This window comes from Nerophis ophidion, linkage group LG13 (genome assembly GCF_033978795.1).
Source record: "Nerophis ophidion isolate RoL-2023_Sa linkage group LG13, RoL_Noph_v1.0, whole genome shotgun sequence".
NCBI classification, from domain to species: Eukaryota; Metazoa; Chordata; class Actinopteri; order Syngnathiformes; family Syngnathidae; genus Nerophis; species Nerophis ophidion.
This window is the reverse complement of record NC_084623.1, coordinates 59,688,557-59,708,379: the sequence shown is the minus strand read 5'-3', so window position 1 is coordinate 59,708,379 and position 19,823 is coordinate 59,688,557. Positions and strand designations below refer to the sequence as shown.

At 40.4% G+C, this 19,823-nt stretch overlaps 1 protein-coding gene across 2 annotated transcripts in view; it reads right to left on the bottom strand.

Annotated features, from left to right (window-relative positions):
- The window catches only part of gmps (guanine monophosphate synthase), a 43,604-nt gene that overhangs the window by 9,722 nt on the left and 14,059 nt on the right, over nt 1-19,823 (bottom strand). For both annotated transcript variants that reach the window (XR_009809342.1, XM_061919318.1), the window contains exons 3-14: nt 18,248-18,362; nt 16,478-16,575; nt 16,297-16,400; nt 14,819-15,012; nt 13,079-13,244; nt 7,938-8,089; nt 7,691-7,864; nt 5,076-5,181; nt 3,343-3,458; nt 1,744-1,869; nt 1,239-1,354; nt 985-1,115 (exon numbers count right to left, since the gene is read on the bottom strand). Coding sequence is in view for 1 of the 2 variants with exons in the window: in XM_061919318.1 (XP_061775302.1) it covers nt 985-1,115; nt 1,239-1,354; nt 1,744-1,869; nt 3,343-3,458; nt 5,076-5,181; nt 7,691-7,864; nt 7,938-8,089; nt 13,079-13,244; nt 14,819-15,012; nt 16,297-16,400; nt 16,478-16,575; nt 18,248-18,362 (1,598 nt within the window). In the remaining variant the exon portion in view is untranslated. The remainder of the gene's footprint in view (nt 1-984; nt 1,116-1,238; nt 1,355-1,743; nt 1,870-3,342; nt 3,459-5,075; nt 5,182-7,690; nt 7,865-7,937; nt 8,090-13,078; nt 13,245-14,818; nt 15,013-16,296; nt 16,401-16,477; nt 16,576-18,247; nt 18,363-19,823) is intronic.

Below are 19,823 nucleotides of genomic sequence, written 5' to 3'. Positions count from 1 at the left end.
TTCAAAGGACTCCGGCTTGTTAGTGATTCCCAAAGCCCAAAAAAAGTCTGCGGGCTATAGAGCGTTTTCCGTTCGGGCTCCAGTACTCTGGAATGCCCTCCCGGTAACAGTTCGAGATGCCACCTCAGTAGAAGCATTTAAGTCCCACCTTAAAACTCATTTGTATACTCTAGCCTTTAAATAGACTCCCTTTTTAGACCAGTTGATCTGCTGTTTCCCTTTTTAGACCAGTTGATCTGCTGTTTCTTTTCTTTTTCTTCTATGTCCCACTCTCCCTTGTGGAGGGGGTCCGGTCCGATCCGGTGGCCATGTACTGCTTGCCTGTGTATCGGCTGGGGACATCTCTGCGCTGCTGATCCGCCTCCGCTTGGGATGGTTTCCTGCTGGCTCCGCTGTGAACGGGACTCTCGCTGCTGTGTTGGATCCGCTTTGGACTGGACTCTCGCGACTGTGTTGGATCCATTGTGGATTGAACTTTCACAGTATCATGTTAGACCCGCTCGACATCCATTGCTTTCCTCCTCTCTAAGGTTCTCATAGTCATCATTGTCACCGACGTCCCACTGGGTCATTATTGTCACCGATGTCCCACTGGGTGTGAGTTTTCCTTGCCCTTATGTGGGCCTACCGAGGATGTTGTGGTGGTTTGTGCAGCCCTTTGAGACACTAGTGATTTAGGGCTATATAAGTAAACATTGATTGATTGATTGATAGTATATTTATTTACTGATGTATTTATCTATTCACTGTCGTGTTACAAAATGAATGGTAACAAATGAGTTAGAAATTGTAATGAAACCAAAAAAGGAGTAGGGGTGTGGAAGATCTGCTTCCTCCTACTCCTTTTGGGACATGCTGCAATGACAAACTGCAAACAAGTGACGCATGGTGGTGTAATTGTATGCACGTTGGGAATAAAGCAACACCGTAACAACAAGTGCCTGTTGAATGCGAACTGAGGCCATTTGAAGCGCAGACACTCACCAGACTCTCGGAGGATGGAGTGAGCCACAAAGTCGGCCTGCCTGAGCGTGCCAAGAACGCCTGTGGTCAGGAAGGTAGGAGTGATGTCTGTCGGCGGCTCCTTCATGTGGGAGCCAAACACGTACACCACTCTGAAACAGGGGAATATTCTCTACATCACCCTACTGAGAAGCAGCATCCTCCGCAGTGGACATTTGAAAGGTTCCAGCGACAAAAAGAAGGTCCAGCGCAGAAGACGTGCGGCGGCGTGTTACCTGTTGATGGTATGGCACATGCGAGGGATGAGTCTGGCCAGGAACATGAGGGACTCCCAGTGAGGAGATTCTTTGCTTGTGACGCCGCACACGTAACTGTAAGAGCGGCAATCTCCCTGTGGGACAACACTACAGCTCAAGTCGGACAGTCACATTTTCAGTTCCATTTCAATCAAGCCTTCTCATCATTAGGAGAACATAATCATCAAACATGCATGCAAATTCCATAGCTTGTTACGGTGAAACAGAGAAGGAGCGAATGAGTGAGAAAAGAGCAGGTGTACAAAGTTTGGGATGTCACCATGGTTACTTTTTTTTCATCCCCAGCACATTGAACCACCCTGTCCTAAACGTAATGGGATATACTGGTCCTGAGTTCAATCCCAGGCTCGTTTTTGCCCCACTGTAAATAGTTCTTTAAAGTTGATATTGACGGTGGCATGCCTCTTCAAAGAACGGAAGCACAACCCCAAGCGACACGAGACGTCCACCCAAAGTGTCTCACCTGGACACCAACAGTTTTGATGGGCAGCAGGAAGGCATTGAGTGAATGAAGGCTGGTGATCTGCATGAGCTTCTCTTCCTCCTCGTCCGATATACACGACTTGACTCTCTGCAGCAAGGCATGCGGCTAGAAACCAGACACACAAATTGTCAACATGACAGAAATCAGTCGTATTGATCATTCAGCCCTAAATCTGTGCTGGTGACGAGTAAGCCTCACTCTCTGGCACGCTGACAGGCTTTTCTTGGAGCTCAGGCTTTTAGCTCGTTGCCTGGCGCGCTTGCCTCTTATTCAGCGGACCTGACTAGGCAGGTTATACGATCAGCATTTTCGCTGTGACAACAAAAACAACTAAGGGCAAAAAATTATTTTGGTTTGTCTGCAGTAAGGCCAATTAATCAACAGAGATGAAACTAGGGGTGGGGGATAAAACAATATCAGTTTGTATCACTGATCAGTGGAGGTGACACGATAACAGCCGATCAGGTGACGGCATCAACTAACAAGTTTGGATGAGTCTTTGCATTGAGTGAGAAGAGAAAGTCAAAATGAAGAATTTGTGGTTACAAGAGGAAAAGTCTGTTTTTGGAATTTGTTCAAAGGGACCGTAGTCAGACCAATGTGGCCTGTACATGATGCGAGGCAAGAGCGCTAACATCACACCACCTTAGCCGTGCTCAGCTGTAACTTCCTGCCACTAGACCTGCAGAAAATAGTTCTCAGGTTTCTCTATGTTCACGTTTTCACACTATTTTCTTACACTTTATGAAGCATTTCTTACACATTCCTTATTTCAAGAGCCTATTGTTAAATGTTCAGTGTGATTTTACTATTTTGTTGACATTGAGTGTTTTCCATGCTTGTGTGGACATTTCCTTTCTGCCTTGATAGCGGAGGGATTATTATCAGAGGAAGGTACATTTCAAATAAAATAAAATTCTCCTGTTCATTATTCATGGGTCATAAAAAATGTCAATATTTATCGATATCACCTGATATAATAATAATATTAAATAATTACTGTTAAAAACAAAAAATAATTTCCATAGTTCAATAAGAATAACAGGGCAAATTAATGTTACACAGGCGTTATTTCCTGGCACTAAACCTGCAGAAAATAATTCTCAGGTTTCTCTAGGTTTACATTTTCACAATTTTCTTACACTTTGTGAAGCATTTCTTACACATTCCTTATTTCAAGAGCTTATTGTTATATGTTCAATGTGATTTTACTATTTTGTTGACGTTGAGAGTTTTCCATGCTTGTGTTGACATTTCCTTTCTGCCTTGATAGCTGAGGGATTATTTTCAGAGGAAATTACATTTCAAATAAAAATGTGTACATTTAATATATTTTTTTCTTGCTCTTTATTTTTCCAGCCGCAATAAAAAATATCAATAATTATTGACCACTGTAAAACACTTATATGGTGATACAGTTTGCAGTTAATTCGTCTAGCCCTAGGTTGAGAGAGATAGATTATATTGATATATTTTCTGTGTTACAAACAACAATGTGCATGAATTGCAGTGAATCATTTTCATAGAACTCAGCTAAGGTGGTTAAATGTATTCTGACACCATCTGAAATGCTCTGACCTTCTTGACGCTTGCAGAGAAGTCTGTGATGATCTTGAGGATGTTATTAGTTTCAGCAAAGTCTTTGCAGATGTACGGCTCCTCGGCACAAATGACTCTGATGGACAGACCAGGACCTACGGGTACAAAAGTGCCAGAAACACGTCACACAGTAGTTCACAAAACTCACTCCAACACTCATATTATGACTCCCCCTTTTAGGAGGGGAGAGTCCTTCCAGATTCTCTGGTTTCTGAGGTGACAAGGTTACTAGAAGTGACATTTAACAGTTACCGTATTTCCTTGAATTGCCGCCAGGTATATAGTAAGCGCCTGCCTAGAATTACTGACGGGTCAAACTCGTTTCGCAAAATATTATTTTCATTAGCGCATGTCTAGAATTTCCACCGGGTCAAACTTGTCACGTCACGAGTGACACTTCACCTGTCATCATTTTCAAAATGAAGGAGGCTGATTTCAATCATTTGAAATCACAAAAAGGGAAGAAGATTAAGAGCTATTCAGTAGGATTTAAGGTCCAAGCTATTGAATATGCTAAAAACAACAGTAAGCAGCTATGTTTTATTAATATACCGCAGCTGCGTGTGTCAAATATGAGTCATTAAATGACTCCCGCCTCCTGGTGGTAGAGGGCGCTAATGATCCTTCTTGCGACTACTCGGCTGCAGAAGAAGTGACAACAAGCAGCAAGAGTGAGCAGCGATCCTTTATTTTTTCCTCTTGCTTCACTTTTAAAATGTAGGATTACATATCTAAAATAAAACAGTTTTCTAAACTGGACTTTCAATCGAAGCAGGAGGTAATAAAAGGAAGATCTCCATCGAAACAAAAAGACTTTTAAAACTGAAGAAAGATAAGGAAGACTTCTGTAAACAAGTTATCGATGCGGTATAGCTCGGTTGGTAGAGTGGCCGTGCCAGCAACTTGAGGGTTGCAGGTTCGATTCCCACTTCTGCCATCCTAGTCACTGCCGTCGTGTCCTTGGGCAAGACACTTTACCCACCTGCTCCCAGTGCCACCCACACTGGTTTAAATGTAACTTAGATATTGGGTTTCACTATGTAAAGCGCTTTGAGTCACTAGAGAAAAGCGCTATATAAATATAATTCACTTCACTTTGATTAGAAGGAGCTGCACATGAAATTCATTTACTATAAGTAAAGGGAAGACCATAATAAAAAAATGTTTTATTAAATGTGCTTTTCATGATGGTATCCTTACATCACACTTAAATTTATAAGAGCAGGCCTAAATTTACCGCACGCCTTTGGTAAGCGCCGGAGCGAGAAGAGGTATTAAAATAATTAGCACATGCTTGCCTTTACCGCATGCCTTTGGTAAACGCCGGAGTGAGAAGAGGTTTTAAATTAATTAGCGCCTTGGGGGCAATTCAAGGAAATACGGTAAATCTATAAAACAGGAGTAAGTACAAACGATAGAAACACCAGGACTGTGAGAGAATGAACAAAGCTATTTTAAAAGGTCAAAGCAGTCTCTAAAACAGTCACCCGTCTCTTATGCGTTTGTCCACAGAAGTTGCATCGAAATCTAAGTATTGTACTGGTTTTGATTAGGGAAAATGTTAATATGGCCCCCGCATGTTTTCATATTTCAGGGAGCGGTCCTCAGTGTAAACGGTTTGGACACCCCTGCTTCAGGCGATATAATACTTGCATAAACATTTGTCAAAACATTCAGTAGCTGTGTGTGTGTGTGTGTGTGTGTGTACTTGCCAGGGAAAGGGTGTCGTGAGACGATCTCCTCTGGCAGGCCCAACTCCCTCCCAAGCGCTCTCACCTCATCTTTATGGAAATCTTTCAGCGGTTCGATGACTTTCCCCTGAAGGGTAACAAAGCATACATTAAGCATTGGAACAATCATGAATATGCTTGGCTCTTGCAGAGCTAGGCACTTCTAGAAAAAGCTGAGCAAAAGACAAAAGTCGTTTGAGAAAGAATGTGTTCCCTCTCCTTCAGGACCACAGAGAGAAAATGTCAGTGGAAAATAAATGTTTACACTTCGCTCTGTTGATGTGTTTGCATAAATATCTGCGTATGCACAGTGAAAGCAGATATGGAGTATAAGGCAAGTGTTTTGGTCAAACACTTATCTTGAATGGGACTGTGCTGATCATTTGAATTTCCCCTCAGGGATTAATAAAGCATTTCTGATTCTGATTAACAATGTTGGCATATCTGCAGTACACACACAAAAAAACAAAGGACTTCTTATTGAATTCCACTAAATAGATTTATGAGATTATGGAGCCATAATCAGCTTTTATATTCATTTGAAGTTATTTGACTGTTCACAACATGCTCATCACATCGTGAAGTAAAGAGTAAAGCCAACATCGGCAGAGAGCTTTAAACACACAGGAAGCATGGGGAGAGAGCCTCGTGACTCACTACTGAGAAGTGCCGCAAAGTAGTAACAATTAGGAGGAAAATAAAAAATATTACAAAGCCAAATGTCCTGTTGAGGAAATAGTTCAACTTTAAAACAAATGTGCAATATGAGTAAGTGCCAGTAAAAGTCATTCAGACCCCTTAAGTTTTAAGAATTTATGCGGTCCTCTCCAAGGTTTCTCATAGTCGTCATTGTAGACGTCACACTGGGGTGAGTTTTTCCTTGCCCTTATGTGGGCTCTACCGAGGACGTCGTTGTGGCTTGTGCAGCCCTTTGAGACACTTGTGATTTAGGGCTATATAAATAAACATTGATTGGTTGATTAAGCCATGCCAGAGGTTGTCATTCAACTCATAAGTCCATGTAGCGTCCCAAAAGTTATGACAATATTTTATGAAGGTTAAAATGTTACTTAGTGCTGCTTTAAGAGAGAAGAGTTCCACAGCAGCAGACATTGCAACAACTTCATTGAATCTAAATATCTTTCTTTGAACAATATGCTCATTCAGCATCGAGTACAGCGGTGTCCAAACTTTTTCCACTTTATAGTTTCCATTATCAAAACCAATACAATACATTAGTTCCCCCCTAAAGTATTGGTACCATTAAAATGTTAAAAACAAATCATATTATTATAATTTGTATTTTTTTCAACCCCATGCATGCAGCCAATCAATCCAGAGATCAACTTTAGGTCTATCTGCCAAAATAAAGTTGTTTTGTTTCATGCCCTTTTTGTCAAAGAAAACCCTGTTTTAATAGTTTAAAACATGCGTTATTTTCCCCCCGAAAATGTCATATTTGATGTGAAGTAAACAGAGCCTTAAATAGGTAAATAATAAAAAACAAAACACAAAAGTTATTGGGGATACAAACAGGTCCCATTCATAAGTGTTAAAAATAAGTCATACTTCTTTTTTTAACTTTCAACGCTTAAGTCTGTGAATCAACTTCAGATCCGTCTATTATACATTTTTATGATTTATTAATGTTTGGTTTATGTCATTTTTGTTATATGCAATATTTTCCCCCACCAAAATGTAAAGTAATTGACTCTTGAACAGGTCAATCATATATAACACTGATTTCGATTAATTATCATTTGAGCAATGACAAAAAAAGAGACAAATTAAAAAAAATAAACAGCCTGCATGGCAGCTTTGTGTTAATAGAGTCAACTTCTTTTTGTTACATTTCACTTGTTTGCTCTTGTGTTACACTTATTTTATTTAACAGTATTTTTGTTAACAATGCTGGGCTGCTAAAAAATGAACTCACACTTTGGACACGCCTGGTCTAATATCTCCTAGATCAGTGATTCTCACATGGGGGTAGGCGTACCCCTGGGGGTACTTGAAGGTATGCCAAGGGGTACGTGAGATTTTTTTTAAATATTCTAAAAAATAGCAACAATTAAAAAATCCTTTATAAATATATTTATTGAATAATTATTCAACAAAATATGAATGTAAGTTCATAAACTGTGAAAAAAAATGCAACAATGCAATATTCAATGTTGACAGCTAGATTTGTGGACATGTTCCATAAATATTGATGTTAAAGATTTCTTTTTTTGTGGAGAAATGTTTAGAATGAAGTTGATGAATCCAGATGGATCTCTATTACAATCCCCAAAGAGGGCACTTTAAGTTGATGATTACTTCTATGCGTAGAAATCTTTATTTATAATTGAATCACTTGTTTTGTTTTTCAACAAGTTTTTAGTTATTTTTATATATTTTTCCCCAAATAGTTCAAGAAAGACCACTACAAATGAGCAATACTTTGCACGGTTTTACAATGTAATAAATCAGAAACTGATGACATAGTGCTTTGTTTTACTTCTTTATCTCTTTTTTTCAATTAAAAAGGCTTTGCTCTGATTAGGGGGTACTTGAATTAAAAAAATGTTCACAGGGTTGAGAACCACTTGAGGTACCTCATCTCGGAGTTTGCGGATGAGCTCGGTGTCGTTGTGGTGCGTCTTGATGACCTCCGCCTTGCCGCTGGCCAGGTGGGAGGCGCTCTCGATGAGGTCGGGTCTCAGAGTCCCCTGAGCCAAAAGAACCTCCTCGGGTTTCAGATTCATTTCTCCGATCACTTCGTTGGCCACCTGTGAAGTGACAGCATGCACCGGGTGTGATGTTTTGAAGTTGGCAACCAGGGAATTAGATAAACTACTTTACCTTCACAAATGTATCTCCAATTATTTTCCTCTTCTCCTCAGGGTTGGTGGTCATATTCAAGGTCTTGCTGATGCGTTTCCGGGGCGTCCGGTCTTCCTCCGAGATGGGAAGCGTGGTTGTTCCGTTGTAGAAGGTGTGTGAGGCGTTCACCACTGAACATATTCAGAGAACAATGGAAGACCAGGAAACAGACTTGCTTAGGGAGTACTTTCATTAGCCCAAAATGCAACTTTGTCACTTCTGATACACATTGGAGCCTTGAATATTGGCAAACATGTTATTGATCCGATACGATATCAGAATGAATCATAGGAGGCGCTTCCCCCTTTTCAAATACACCTGGAATGTTGACTCTGTTCCGTGATGCTGAACGAAGAGACTTTCAAGCCTATGGACAAACACGTACCCATGGACTAGTCCTACACAGACTCAAAGCCCCATCCCACCTCCCAAGTACGATGGACAGCAGAGCAGCGCTGGATGCCCTGCATTGAAAGTCTGCAATTTTATGTGTCGTAATATGCAGACTCAAGCTTTTGTCCTGGTCTCAAACCGAGCCCCCACATAGGACCTTAGTTTGGGATTTGCTTTTATCTCCTCCTGCTCTACCAATGTTTACCTTTTTACGGGGCTCCCGCCCCATCAGTCTACCCTGTCACTGGATGTTTGTTCTTAAACAAAGTTGTGCTTTCCAAGTGCAATGACAAAAAAGTTCTTCCAACGCTTACAGTATTTTGTAGAGTGGGTTGTTACAAAAAGTTTTGAATGAGTGAAAAGAGTCAAACAGATACACAATGGCAGGTGTGAAAAACACTGACCTATTTATTATTGACCGTTTGGAATGGGCTTATGCTGTCTTTAAGTTGGAGTTGTAGTTTGCGTTTTTTGACACAAATTATGCTCACCACACAGTAAGTTGAATGATGCGCACACACTCTGCAGGACTGCTTGTATCGCACATGATTAGGGTTGCAAAATTTCGGGAATATTCAAAGTTGGAAACGTTCCATGGGAATAAAGATTGAATGCAACATGCTACAACTTGCAGCATGATTATTAGCTAAAACAACATGATTTAATGCAAATTCAGTAGAATTTCAACCCTGCACTGTGCATTCCTCCGTCACATGTGCAGTGCATTCTTCCATTACATGCACAGATCATTCCCAGCATGCTACACACTACAGCAGGGCTATTGAGGCCACACTAGTATTTGAGCCCAAGGACTGGTAAGTTTGTGGTATTATCAGGGTAAATATATTTGATCTATGGTATTGAAGTGGGCTTCACGGTGGCAGAGGGGTTAGTGCGTCTGCCGCACAATACGAAGGTCCTGCAGTCCTGGGTTCAAATCCAGGCTCGGGATCTTTCTGTGTGGAGTTTGCATGTTCTCCCCGTGAATGCGTGGGTTCCCTCCGGGTACTCCGGCTTCCTCCCACTTCCAAAGACATGCACCTGGGGATAGGTTGATTGGCAACACTAAATGGTCCCTAGTGTGTGAATGTGAGTGTGAATGTTGTCTGTCTATCTGTGTTGGCCCTGCGATGAGGTGGCGACTTGTCCAGGGTGTACCCCGCCTTCCGCCCGATTGTAGCTGAGATAGGCGCCAGCGCCCCCCGCGACCCCGAAAGGGAATAAGCGGTAGAAAATGGATGGTATTGAAGTGTAATAGAGGTGTAATTGCTTGTTACTGTATGACTGTACATTATTCCAGCAGACTTCCAGTCAAGCTAGCTAGCTAGCTGTTCCTGTACTTGTCAAATGATTTTGGGGCCAATATCTGGAGCTAGCCAGGTTCATGTACCATATTTTTTGGAGTATAAGTCGCACCTGCCGAAAATGCATAATAAAGAAGGAAAAAAACATATATAAGTCGCACTGGAGTATAAGTCGCATTTTGGAGGAAATTTATTTGATAAAACCCAACACCAAGAATAGACATTTGAAAGGCAATTTAAAATAAATAAATAATAGTGACCAACAGGCTGAATAAGTGTAGGTTATAAATAAACTGAGAAGGTGCCTGGCATGTTAGCGCGACATATTATGGTAAGAGTCATTCAAATAACGTGTAGAACAGGGGTCACCAACGTGGTGCCCGTAAGGACCAGATGAGTCGCCCGCTGGCCTGTTCTAAAAATAGCTCAAATAGCAGCACTTACCAGTGAGCTGCCTCTATTTTTTTAAACTTTATTTACTAGCAAGCTGGTCTCGCTTTGCTCGACATTTTTAATTCTAAGAGAGACAAAACTCAAATAGAATTTGAAAATCCAAGAAAATATTTTAAAGACTTGGTCTTCACTTGTTTAAATAAATTCTTTTTTTTACTTTGCTTCTTATAACTTTCAGAAAGACAATTTTGGAGAAAAAATACAACCATAAAAATGATTTCAGGATTTTTAAACACATATACCTTTTTACCTTTTAAATTCGTTCCTCTTCTTTCCTGACAATTTAAATCAATGTTCAAGTATTTTTTTTATTGTAAAGAATAATTTAAAAAAAATAAATTCTTCATTGTAGCTACTGTTTTTTCGACGAAGAATATTTGTGAAATATTTCTTCAAACTTATGATTAAAATTAAAAAAAATATATTTGTATTTGTTAGAAATATAGCTTGGTCCAATTTTTTATATATTCTAACAAAGTGTAGATTGGGTTTTAACCTATTTAAAACATGTCATCAAAATTCTAAAATTAATCTTAATCATGAAAAATTACAAATGATGTTCCATAAATTATTTTTTTAATTTTTTCAAAAAGACTTGAATTTGCTATTTTTTCTCTTCTTTTTTTCGGTTGAATTTTAAAGAGTCGGAATATATTTATCTGTTTCTATATATATTTACTGTGAGAAATCATTAAGGTGATCAGTGTTTCCACAAAGATAAATATAATTAATTATTAATAATAACAGAGTTAAAGGTAAATTGAGCAAATTGGCTATTTCTGGCAATTTATTAAAGTGTGTATCACACTGGTAGCCCTTGGCATTAATCAGTACCCAAGAAGTAGCTCTGTTTCAAAAAGGTAGGTGACCCCTGATATAGAACATGCTATACCTTTACCAAACAATCTGTCACTCCTAATCGCTAAATCCCATGAAATCTTATATGTCTAGTCTCTTACGTGAATGAGTTAAATAATATTATTTGATATCTTACGGTAATGTGTTAATAATTTCACACATAAAACGCTCCTAATCATAAGTCGCACCCATGGCCTAACTATGAAAAAAACTGCGACTTATAGTCCGAAAAATACAGTACCACCACAGTCTCATAATAAACCCAAAATATTTCTCCGTTAGCCGTGATGCTAATTTTCTCTATTTTAAATCCCATTCATTAATAGTTTGATTTAGCATGCTGATTGAGTTCATCTAGCCCAGGGGTGGGCATTACGTCGATCGCGATCGACTGGTCGATCTCGGAGGGTGTGTCAGTCGATCTCAAGCCAGGCATTAAAAAATATACATAAAAATGAGCAATCAATCATACCAAGACTTCACTTTTGTCAGTTGTTTGACATTCTCGGCACCCGACGATCTTGTGAGATGACGCTGGCTTAAGAAAAAAAATCACTAACAGGGCGGACGCAGAGAAACACATTTTATTTCTAGAGACGCCGTACCTACTGTCAAAACTCTAAAGAGCGACTGCACAGTTCCTGTCTTCACCATAAAAGACCTGTTTCATCCTGCCTGTGCTAACAAAAGAAGAGTCTCAGAAAGCTAGCGTGCACAAGCTAGCAAGCTACGGAGTTTGATGCCAATGTATTTCTCCCCCGCCCTCAGCGACCGCTTTCTCACTTGCTTGCCCACCCGCACTCTCACTGATGTCACTCACCTGCTGCCAGACATTAAAGGGCCACACACATATGCTACTCTCATAACAAAGTGTTTAAAAAGGAGTATGCAAGTTGGACAAATGAGATGCCAAATCCAACCACTTTCATGTGGTATTGGACAGAAAAGAGGACTTTTTTTTTTCCTCCATTTGAAAATGCGGACGTTATCAGCACCACTGTCTAATTCCAATCAATGCAAGTCATCAGAATCAAATACACCAACTTATATTCTTGTCTTCATGAAAGAAAGGAATCTATGTGTGTTAAACATGCTTGTATTATCATTAAACACCATTAACTTGTTAACAAAAATGTCTCTTTCATAAATAAATAAATATAAATTATAAATAGGAATGAGGTAGATCTCCTCGACTTGGTCAATTGAAAAGTAGCTCGCCTGCAGAACAAGTGTGAGCGCCCCTGATCTAGCCTATTTCTATTCAATTGTCCATCAGTCAAATATTTTTAAAGACTACTCCAATTGTTTAGCTAACTATATCTGTGTGTGGCATTGCATTAGTCTTTCACAAGGATAAATAAATACAAAGAGAATAATGCCACTTACACCATCAGATGTGTGGAGACATTTCACCACAACCAATGTAGGCAGAAAGGCGGCGTACATTTGCAAATACAGTGCAAAGAGCTACGTTAAAAATGCCAGCAGCATATAAACAAGTGCCCAATAATATATCATTATTGTAACTCCCCATTCATTCCCATATATTCCCAATCATTCTTATGGACGGTGTCCAACTTTGAATAATCAAAAAATGGTCAATATTTCCAAACTTCCCGAGCTTAACTTCCCTTGGTAAATTTCCAGAAAGTTTCCGGAAATTTACCGTAAAGTTTCCACCCCTTTGCAGCCCTACACATGATATCACACGCAAGTAAACACGCTGCAGGATTGCTTGTATCGCACATGATATCACACACACACAAGTAAACACGCTGCAGGATTGCTTGTATCGCACATGATATCACACGCAAGTAAACACTCTGCAGGACTGCTTGTATCGCACATGATATCACACGCAAGTAAACACTCTACAGGGCTGCTTGGATCACACATTTTACAGGCAAGCACATTTAATTCAATACTTGTTTTTTTTTTTTGCTGATATCAAATCGGGACAGCCCTGATGCTAATAATACACCTCAAACACGACACATTTGGCCAGCCAACACAGCACACTTCCCTTCCTTCGGCACAACTGGAGAGGGAATGGCGACCAAGTCCAGCACGGTACGAGCGGCCTAGTGCGAGTCTGCAAACATCCACGCTTACCTTTGAGTTTGATGCCCAATTTGGTGAGGGCCTCCTCCACGCTCTGACTCTCTCTCTTCCTCATGAAGCCGTTGTCGATGTGCACGGCGATCACTTGGTCCTGGTTCAAGGCCTTGTTGAGGAGAGCCGTGCACACCGTAGAGTCCACGCCGCCACTCAGCAGCACCTGAAGCCACACAAGTGACAGTCAACACCGGGTACACCTCTACCACATCTGACATCAGCAGCCACGTCATTTGGACTTCATGAAAAAGACTGAAAATAATCCAGGGATCTGGGGTTCAAACAATGTTTATTATATGAGCTAACTTCCTATCTTGCAGTTCTGTAGTTTGTTTCAAAAAGATTCAACTATTCGATATCAAAATATGAAGAGTAGAAATAATGAACAAAGTGTCAGCTACTGTCTTGTTGTGAAACAGCAGTGAAAATGAAAGTTAGCATTTAGACAGGCTATACTGTAGCAAACATGTCTGCCACAATCATTTGTATACCACCTCTTCCGTGTGGAGAGCAGTTAAACTGTCAAATGAATGTTTTATCATACATTTCTCCAAATGTGGCCAAGTAGACACATTGTGGGTTTCCTGGACGTGGTCTACATGGCTAAAAGAAACATCAAAGGAAGAGAATCCCTCTGCCCTCTTCCTGTCCCTAAGGTTTTGCCCTAATCTTAACTAATCGTGACTCATCATAGCAAACAATCATGGATGTAAACCAATCATAATGATGTTTCCCGTATGGTTTTTCCGCTGCCCGTGGAGTCGCTTCGCTACTTAGCTTCCATTTTTAACTTCATCATGTTTAATGGAAAACCGTAGTTGTTGGCAGGTATGGCAAAGAGACGGATCAAGATTCTAAATTACATTGTCGGTCGGAAAAAACTATCACACACACACAGCTTTTTCCATTTTTGGGGCAGAATTATTATAGTGTTCCCAATGTTAAGAGGATAAAGCCATTGTTTACAAATTTGGTAAATACATAACCAGAAAATGTATATTTGGTTGTTTTCTTACTGTACCGAAAATGAACGAACCGTGAGCTCTTAACCGAGATTTTTGTGTACCGTTACACCCCTAGAAAATATTCTTTGATTGTTTTACAGGGACAAAAAAGAGGGATTTGTGATTATAGAGGAAAAAATGGCTATGAATAACAACATAAAAGCTATAAAAGACAAAACTACTCTGAAGCACCAACTGAGCACAAAGAAACGGGACACATTTAAGGAGATGTTGAGAAGTTCTGGGGTCGCTTATTAACAATTACACGCTCACATTAACTTTATTAAAAGTTCATGAAAATATAATCGACACAAAATATTTTGCATCACGGTTTGGGACAATTTGAGGGATATTTAGACAAGGTGTGTGTTGGAAGACATCACCAGTCAGAAAATGTATTTTACACGACTTTACAAACCATGACAGACGCCTGCATCAGGTGATTGTAATAATGTGTTTGTAAAGACAACATCTGGGCTGACATTACTGCCAACATTTCGATCAAACGTGACGAGCAAAGCAGCTCTCCTTTACATCCTTCACACTCCCCCGAGATGAAGCCCACTTTCAAAAGGCACTTAGAAGTCACATGACACTTTCCCCAGAGAAATATTTCACTGTGAGAGTTTCATTGGCTCCACTGATGTCGTCGTTATGTTTCTGAGTGGCGAACACACTCGACTTGAGGACGCTACCAGCATAGACATTTGACCCGTCACGCGCGTTCACCCACCAGCACTTTGGACTTGCCGACTTTCTCTCTGATGTCACTGATGCAGGCCTGCTGGCGGTTCTGTACGGTGAAGTTACTGCTGCACCCCGCTATCTCAAAGAGGAAGTTGCGAAGCATGTCTATGCCTCGCTCCGTCAGGTCCACCTCGGGGTGAAACTGAGTTCCGTACAGCTTCTTCTGTTCGTTGGCGATACCTGTTGGCCCAAACACGTGAGCAGGAGAGGGCCAGTCGCCGTGACGCTATCAAAGGATAGTCCTAACTATCGTCTCCAACTGATTGTCCGAGACGATATTTGCCATTTCAGCAGATACAATATATACACATTAGGGTGTTCTCTATACCGGTACCAAAATGTATGTTGATACTTTTCTAAATAAAGGGGACCACAAAAAAACTGCATTATTGACTTTGTTTGAACAAAAAAAATCTGAGGGTGCATTAAACTTATCTTTCTTGTTGCAATTTAGTCCTTAAATAAAATGTTGAACATACTAGACAACTTGTCTTTTAGTAGTAAGTAAACAAACAAATACTCCTAATTAGTCTGCTGACGTACAAAGTAACATATTGTGTCATTTATACACCTATTATTTTGTTTACATTATGGAGGGACAAACTGTAAAAATGGATTATTAATCTACTTGTTCATTTACTGTTAATATCTGATTATTTTCTGTTTTAACATGTTCTATCTACACTTCTGTTCAAATGTAATAATCACTTATTCTTCTCTTCTTTGATACTTGACATTAGTTTTGGATGATGCCACAAAGTTAGGTATCGATCTGATACCAAGTAGTTACAAGATCATACATTGGTCATATTCCAAGTCCTCATGTATTCAGGAAAAACAATTTTGTGACAATAAAAAAATATTGACATAGTACTATCACTAGATATGCTCTTGTAGTTGGTATCATTACAGTAGAGGTCAGGTGTAGATGCAAAAATGGCGTTTATTTACATTGTAGTGCGCTAGCTTTTGTTAGCGGTGACGCCGGTGAGCTATTGTATCCTCCTACAGTGTGTAGTGAAGCATGTTTAGCTATTCCTCATCCTCCACTGATAATAATACTTATAAGAAAACTTACTTTGTGGCCGTTGAGGCGAGGATTAGTGATTTAGAATTAGCTAAAACACTCCCAGCTGCGAATGGATGTTAGCTGCTAGCGAGCTAGCCATGTTTTAAAGCACCTCTTCCTTAGGGCATTTCAGTGTTATAACTTCACCTTTATCTTTACTTTTTACAGCAAAATGCGTCCATTCTCTCTTTTCTGTCTAGACAGTGTCTGCTTGTAAGTACTCTGTGTGCGCGCTGCCGAACATGCTCCTCTGCTTGTAAAACCAGCAATGTCATGACGAAGCGCTGTCATGCCCGTCAAAAAATTGTGATCCAGTACTTTTCAAACAGAGTATAGTACCGTGATGCTATACTGTACAACCCTAGTTTAGACCAAGTCAAATCTCTGACACTCACCAGCAATGATATGTCCTGATTGGGCCACTACTTTAAAGCCATCAGCCACTTTATCCACACTGTCTCCATGGGTGAGCAGAACCACTTCCTCCTTCTGAAGGCCTCTGATGAGATGACATCCAGCAGGTATAGACCATCAGTGACATGTTTAGGAAATATGAGAACCAAGAGACATGATTACCTGAAGAGCGAGCAGGTGTTGTCCACTCCAATACTGAACACGCCGTCTTCCCGGACACATTTTTTGTGTACTGTGCCACCAAAGACTTTATTCATCATCTGGAAATGACAAAGTGGGCAGAAATGGTTTTAGTTTGACATCAATCAATCAATCAATCAATCAATGTTTACTTATATAGCCCTAAATCACTAGTGTCTCAAAGGGCTGCACAAACCACCACGACATCCTCGGTAGGCCCACATAAGGGCAAGGAAAACTCATACCCAGTGGGACATCGGTGACAATGATGACTATGAGAACCTTAGAGAGGAGGAAAGCAATGGATGTCGAGCGGGTCTAACATGATACTGTGAAAGTTCAGTCCACAATGGATCCAACACAGTCGCGAGAGTCCAGTCCAAAGCGGATCCAACACAGCAGCGAGAGTCCCGTTCACAGCGGAGCCAGCAGGAAACCATCCCAAGCGGAGGCGGATCAGCAGCGCAGAGATGTCCCCAGCCGATACACAGGCAAGCAGTACATGGCCACCGGATCGGACCAGACCCCCTCCACAAGGGAGAGTGGGACATAGAAGAAAAAGAAAAGAAACGGCAGATCAACTGGTCTAAAAAGGGAGTCTATTTAAAGGCTAGAGTATACAAATGAGTTTTAAGGTGAGACTTAAATGCTTCTACTGAGGTGGCATCTCGAACTGTTACCGGGAGGGCATTCCAGAGTACTGGAGCCCGAACGGAAAACGCTCTATAGCCCGCAGACTTTTTTTGGGCTTTGGGAATCACTAATAAGCCGGAGTCCTTTGAACGCAGATTTCTTGCCGGGACATATGGTACAATACAATCGGCAAGATAGGATGGAGCTAGACCGTGTAGTATTTTATACGTAAGTAGTAAAACCTTAAAGTCACATCTTAAGTGCACAGGAAGCCAGTGCAGGTATATATGTATGTATATAAAGGTATATACAGTATAAGTATATATGTATATAAAGGTATATACAGTACAGGCGTAATGTGATCAAACTTTCTTGTTCTTGTCAAAAGTCTAGCAGCCGCATTTTGTACCAACTGTAATCTTTTAATGCTAGACATGGGGAGACCCGAAAATAATACGTTACAGTAGTCGAGGCGAGACGTAACAAACGCATGGATAATGATCTCAGCGTCTTTAGTGGACAGAATGGAGCGAATTTTAGCGATATTACGGAGATGAAAGAAGGCCGTTTTAGTAACGCTTTTAATGTGTGCCTCAAAGGAGAGAGTTGGGTCGAAGATAATACCCAGATTCTTTACCGTGTCGCCTTGTTTAATTGTTTGGTTGTCAAATGTTAGAGTTGTATTATTAAATAGAGTTCGGTGTCTAGCAGGACCGATAATCAGCATTTCCGTTTTTTTGGCGTTGAGTTGCAAAAAGTTAGCGGACATCCATCGTTTAATTTCATTAAGACACGCCTCCAGCTGACTACAATCCGGCGTGTGTCCCGTCTGTCGGTGGAAACATGCTTGAGAACAGGGAGCTGCCAGTTTCCGCCTCCATGCTGCCTGGGAGAAGGGAGCTAATTATGCTTTTATCTCCCTCACTTAGTCTCAATGTGCCCTTGAAGAGGATGATGATGATGATGATGATGATGGAAGTCCCAGCTGAGCCACGGGAGCAGAACAGCAGCCAGGAATCATGCTGGAGTTTAAGCTCCGCAGCTTGAATAATAATCGGCCTCCTTGTATGAATCAATGCTTTTGCCTAATCACAAAGTAGCCCCACAACTTGTGCATACCTGCATTCCGTAGCAAATCCCCAGGACAGGCTTTCCGATGGTGAATATAGCGGGGTCAAACCACGGTGCGTCTTCTGCATACACGGACGCAGGACCCCCTGAAATGATTATTGCCCTAAAAGAAGGAAAAACACAAGGGAACATAAGTACAAATGGTCTTTGCGCTAATGGTACTTCCAACACGTGTAGTTTGCCCCCCCCCCCAATCCACTTCCCCATGGTGCAGTTACTGGTCACATGGTGACATTTCCAAGTGGACTAAAATGTGGCACAGTACCCATGTCCAATTGGTTAGTGTTAGTGTGTGTGTGTGTGTGTGTATGTGTGTGTGTGTGTGTGTGTGTGGGGGGGGGGGGGGGGGGGGGGGGTGCACAAGAGCGTCCACAAGAGTGAAACAACAGAAATAAACAACATGGAGCAAAATAGTCCTTCGTTCATTTATGTAAATGATCAACTGACAACTAGCAGGCAAATAGAAAATAAATAAACTTCCTTTAAAAATAGTCTTACATCAAGGTTCCTGCTGGTACGAGCAAATCTAATGTAATACTTTTTATGCTGCTTAAAACTGACTAACTATACACGTACTCTAATGCTTACAATTGCCTGCATAAACAGACAATTGTGATATTTTAAATTTTATATTTTCAAATTTGAACCAAATACATTATTTTAAGCTTTACCAATTTTATTTTGCTACACACAGTCAAACACTTTTTTAAATGTTTAGATAACTGTGCTCCCCAATTGCTCTGCAAGGCAATAACAAGACTGCAAATAGGGAGCATATCTTCCACCCGAGCAACGTCAAAAGGCAACTGTTGCGTTCCATTCTGTAGAACATCTTTTGCCCAGACTGCCTTTTCAATAAAAAGGAACACAACTATGGAACTCTCTACCTGACACTTTAAAAAGTATACCTGCACTTTTCACTTTCAAAAAACAAACATTTGTGGCCAGTTCAGCAACTATCGTGTTCCCATGTTTAGTTTTTACTCATTTTTTCTAATTGTTTTTTTATCTAGTTGGCACTTTATCTGTATTTTTACTATTCTCATTATTATTGACTCGTCTTTGCCATATTTTTATTTTCCTATTTTTAATGATGTTAGATCTGTGTTGTTGTTGGGGTCAAGTGTTGTAAATTAGCTTTGGCACTATGATGCATACATTAGATAACTGTTTCAGATATCTATGTTTCTGTCCTTATTTCAAATAAACCATATATATATATATATATATATAAAATCTTGAATCGTTAAAATGTTTACCAGGCATGTGATTTGAAGTTAATGAAAAAGACTGAAAATAAGCCACCGTTGTGTCCTCTCCAAGGTTTCTCAGTCATCCTTGGCACGGTCACCGACGTCCCACTGGGTGTGGGTTTTTCCTTGCCCTTATGTGGGCTCTACAGAGGATGTCGTTGTGGTTTGTGCAGCCCTTTGAGACACTTGTGATTTAGGGCTATATAAATAAACATTGATTGATTGAATTAGGACACAATTGTGTCAAAGTCATGGTTTTTTATTTCATGCTTGAAATAACAAATGATTACTTTGAAAAAGCAGTTTTATAC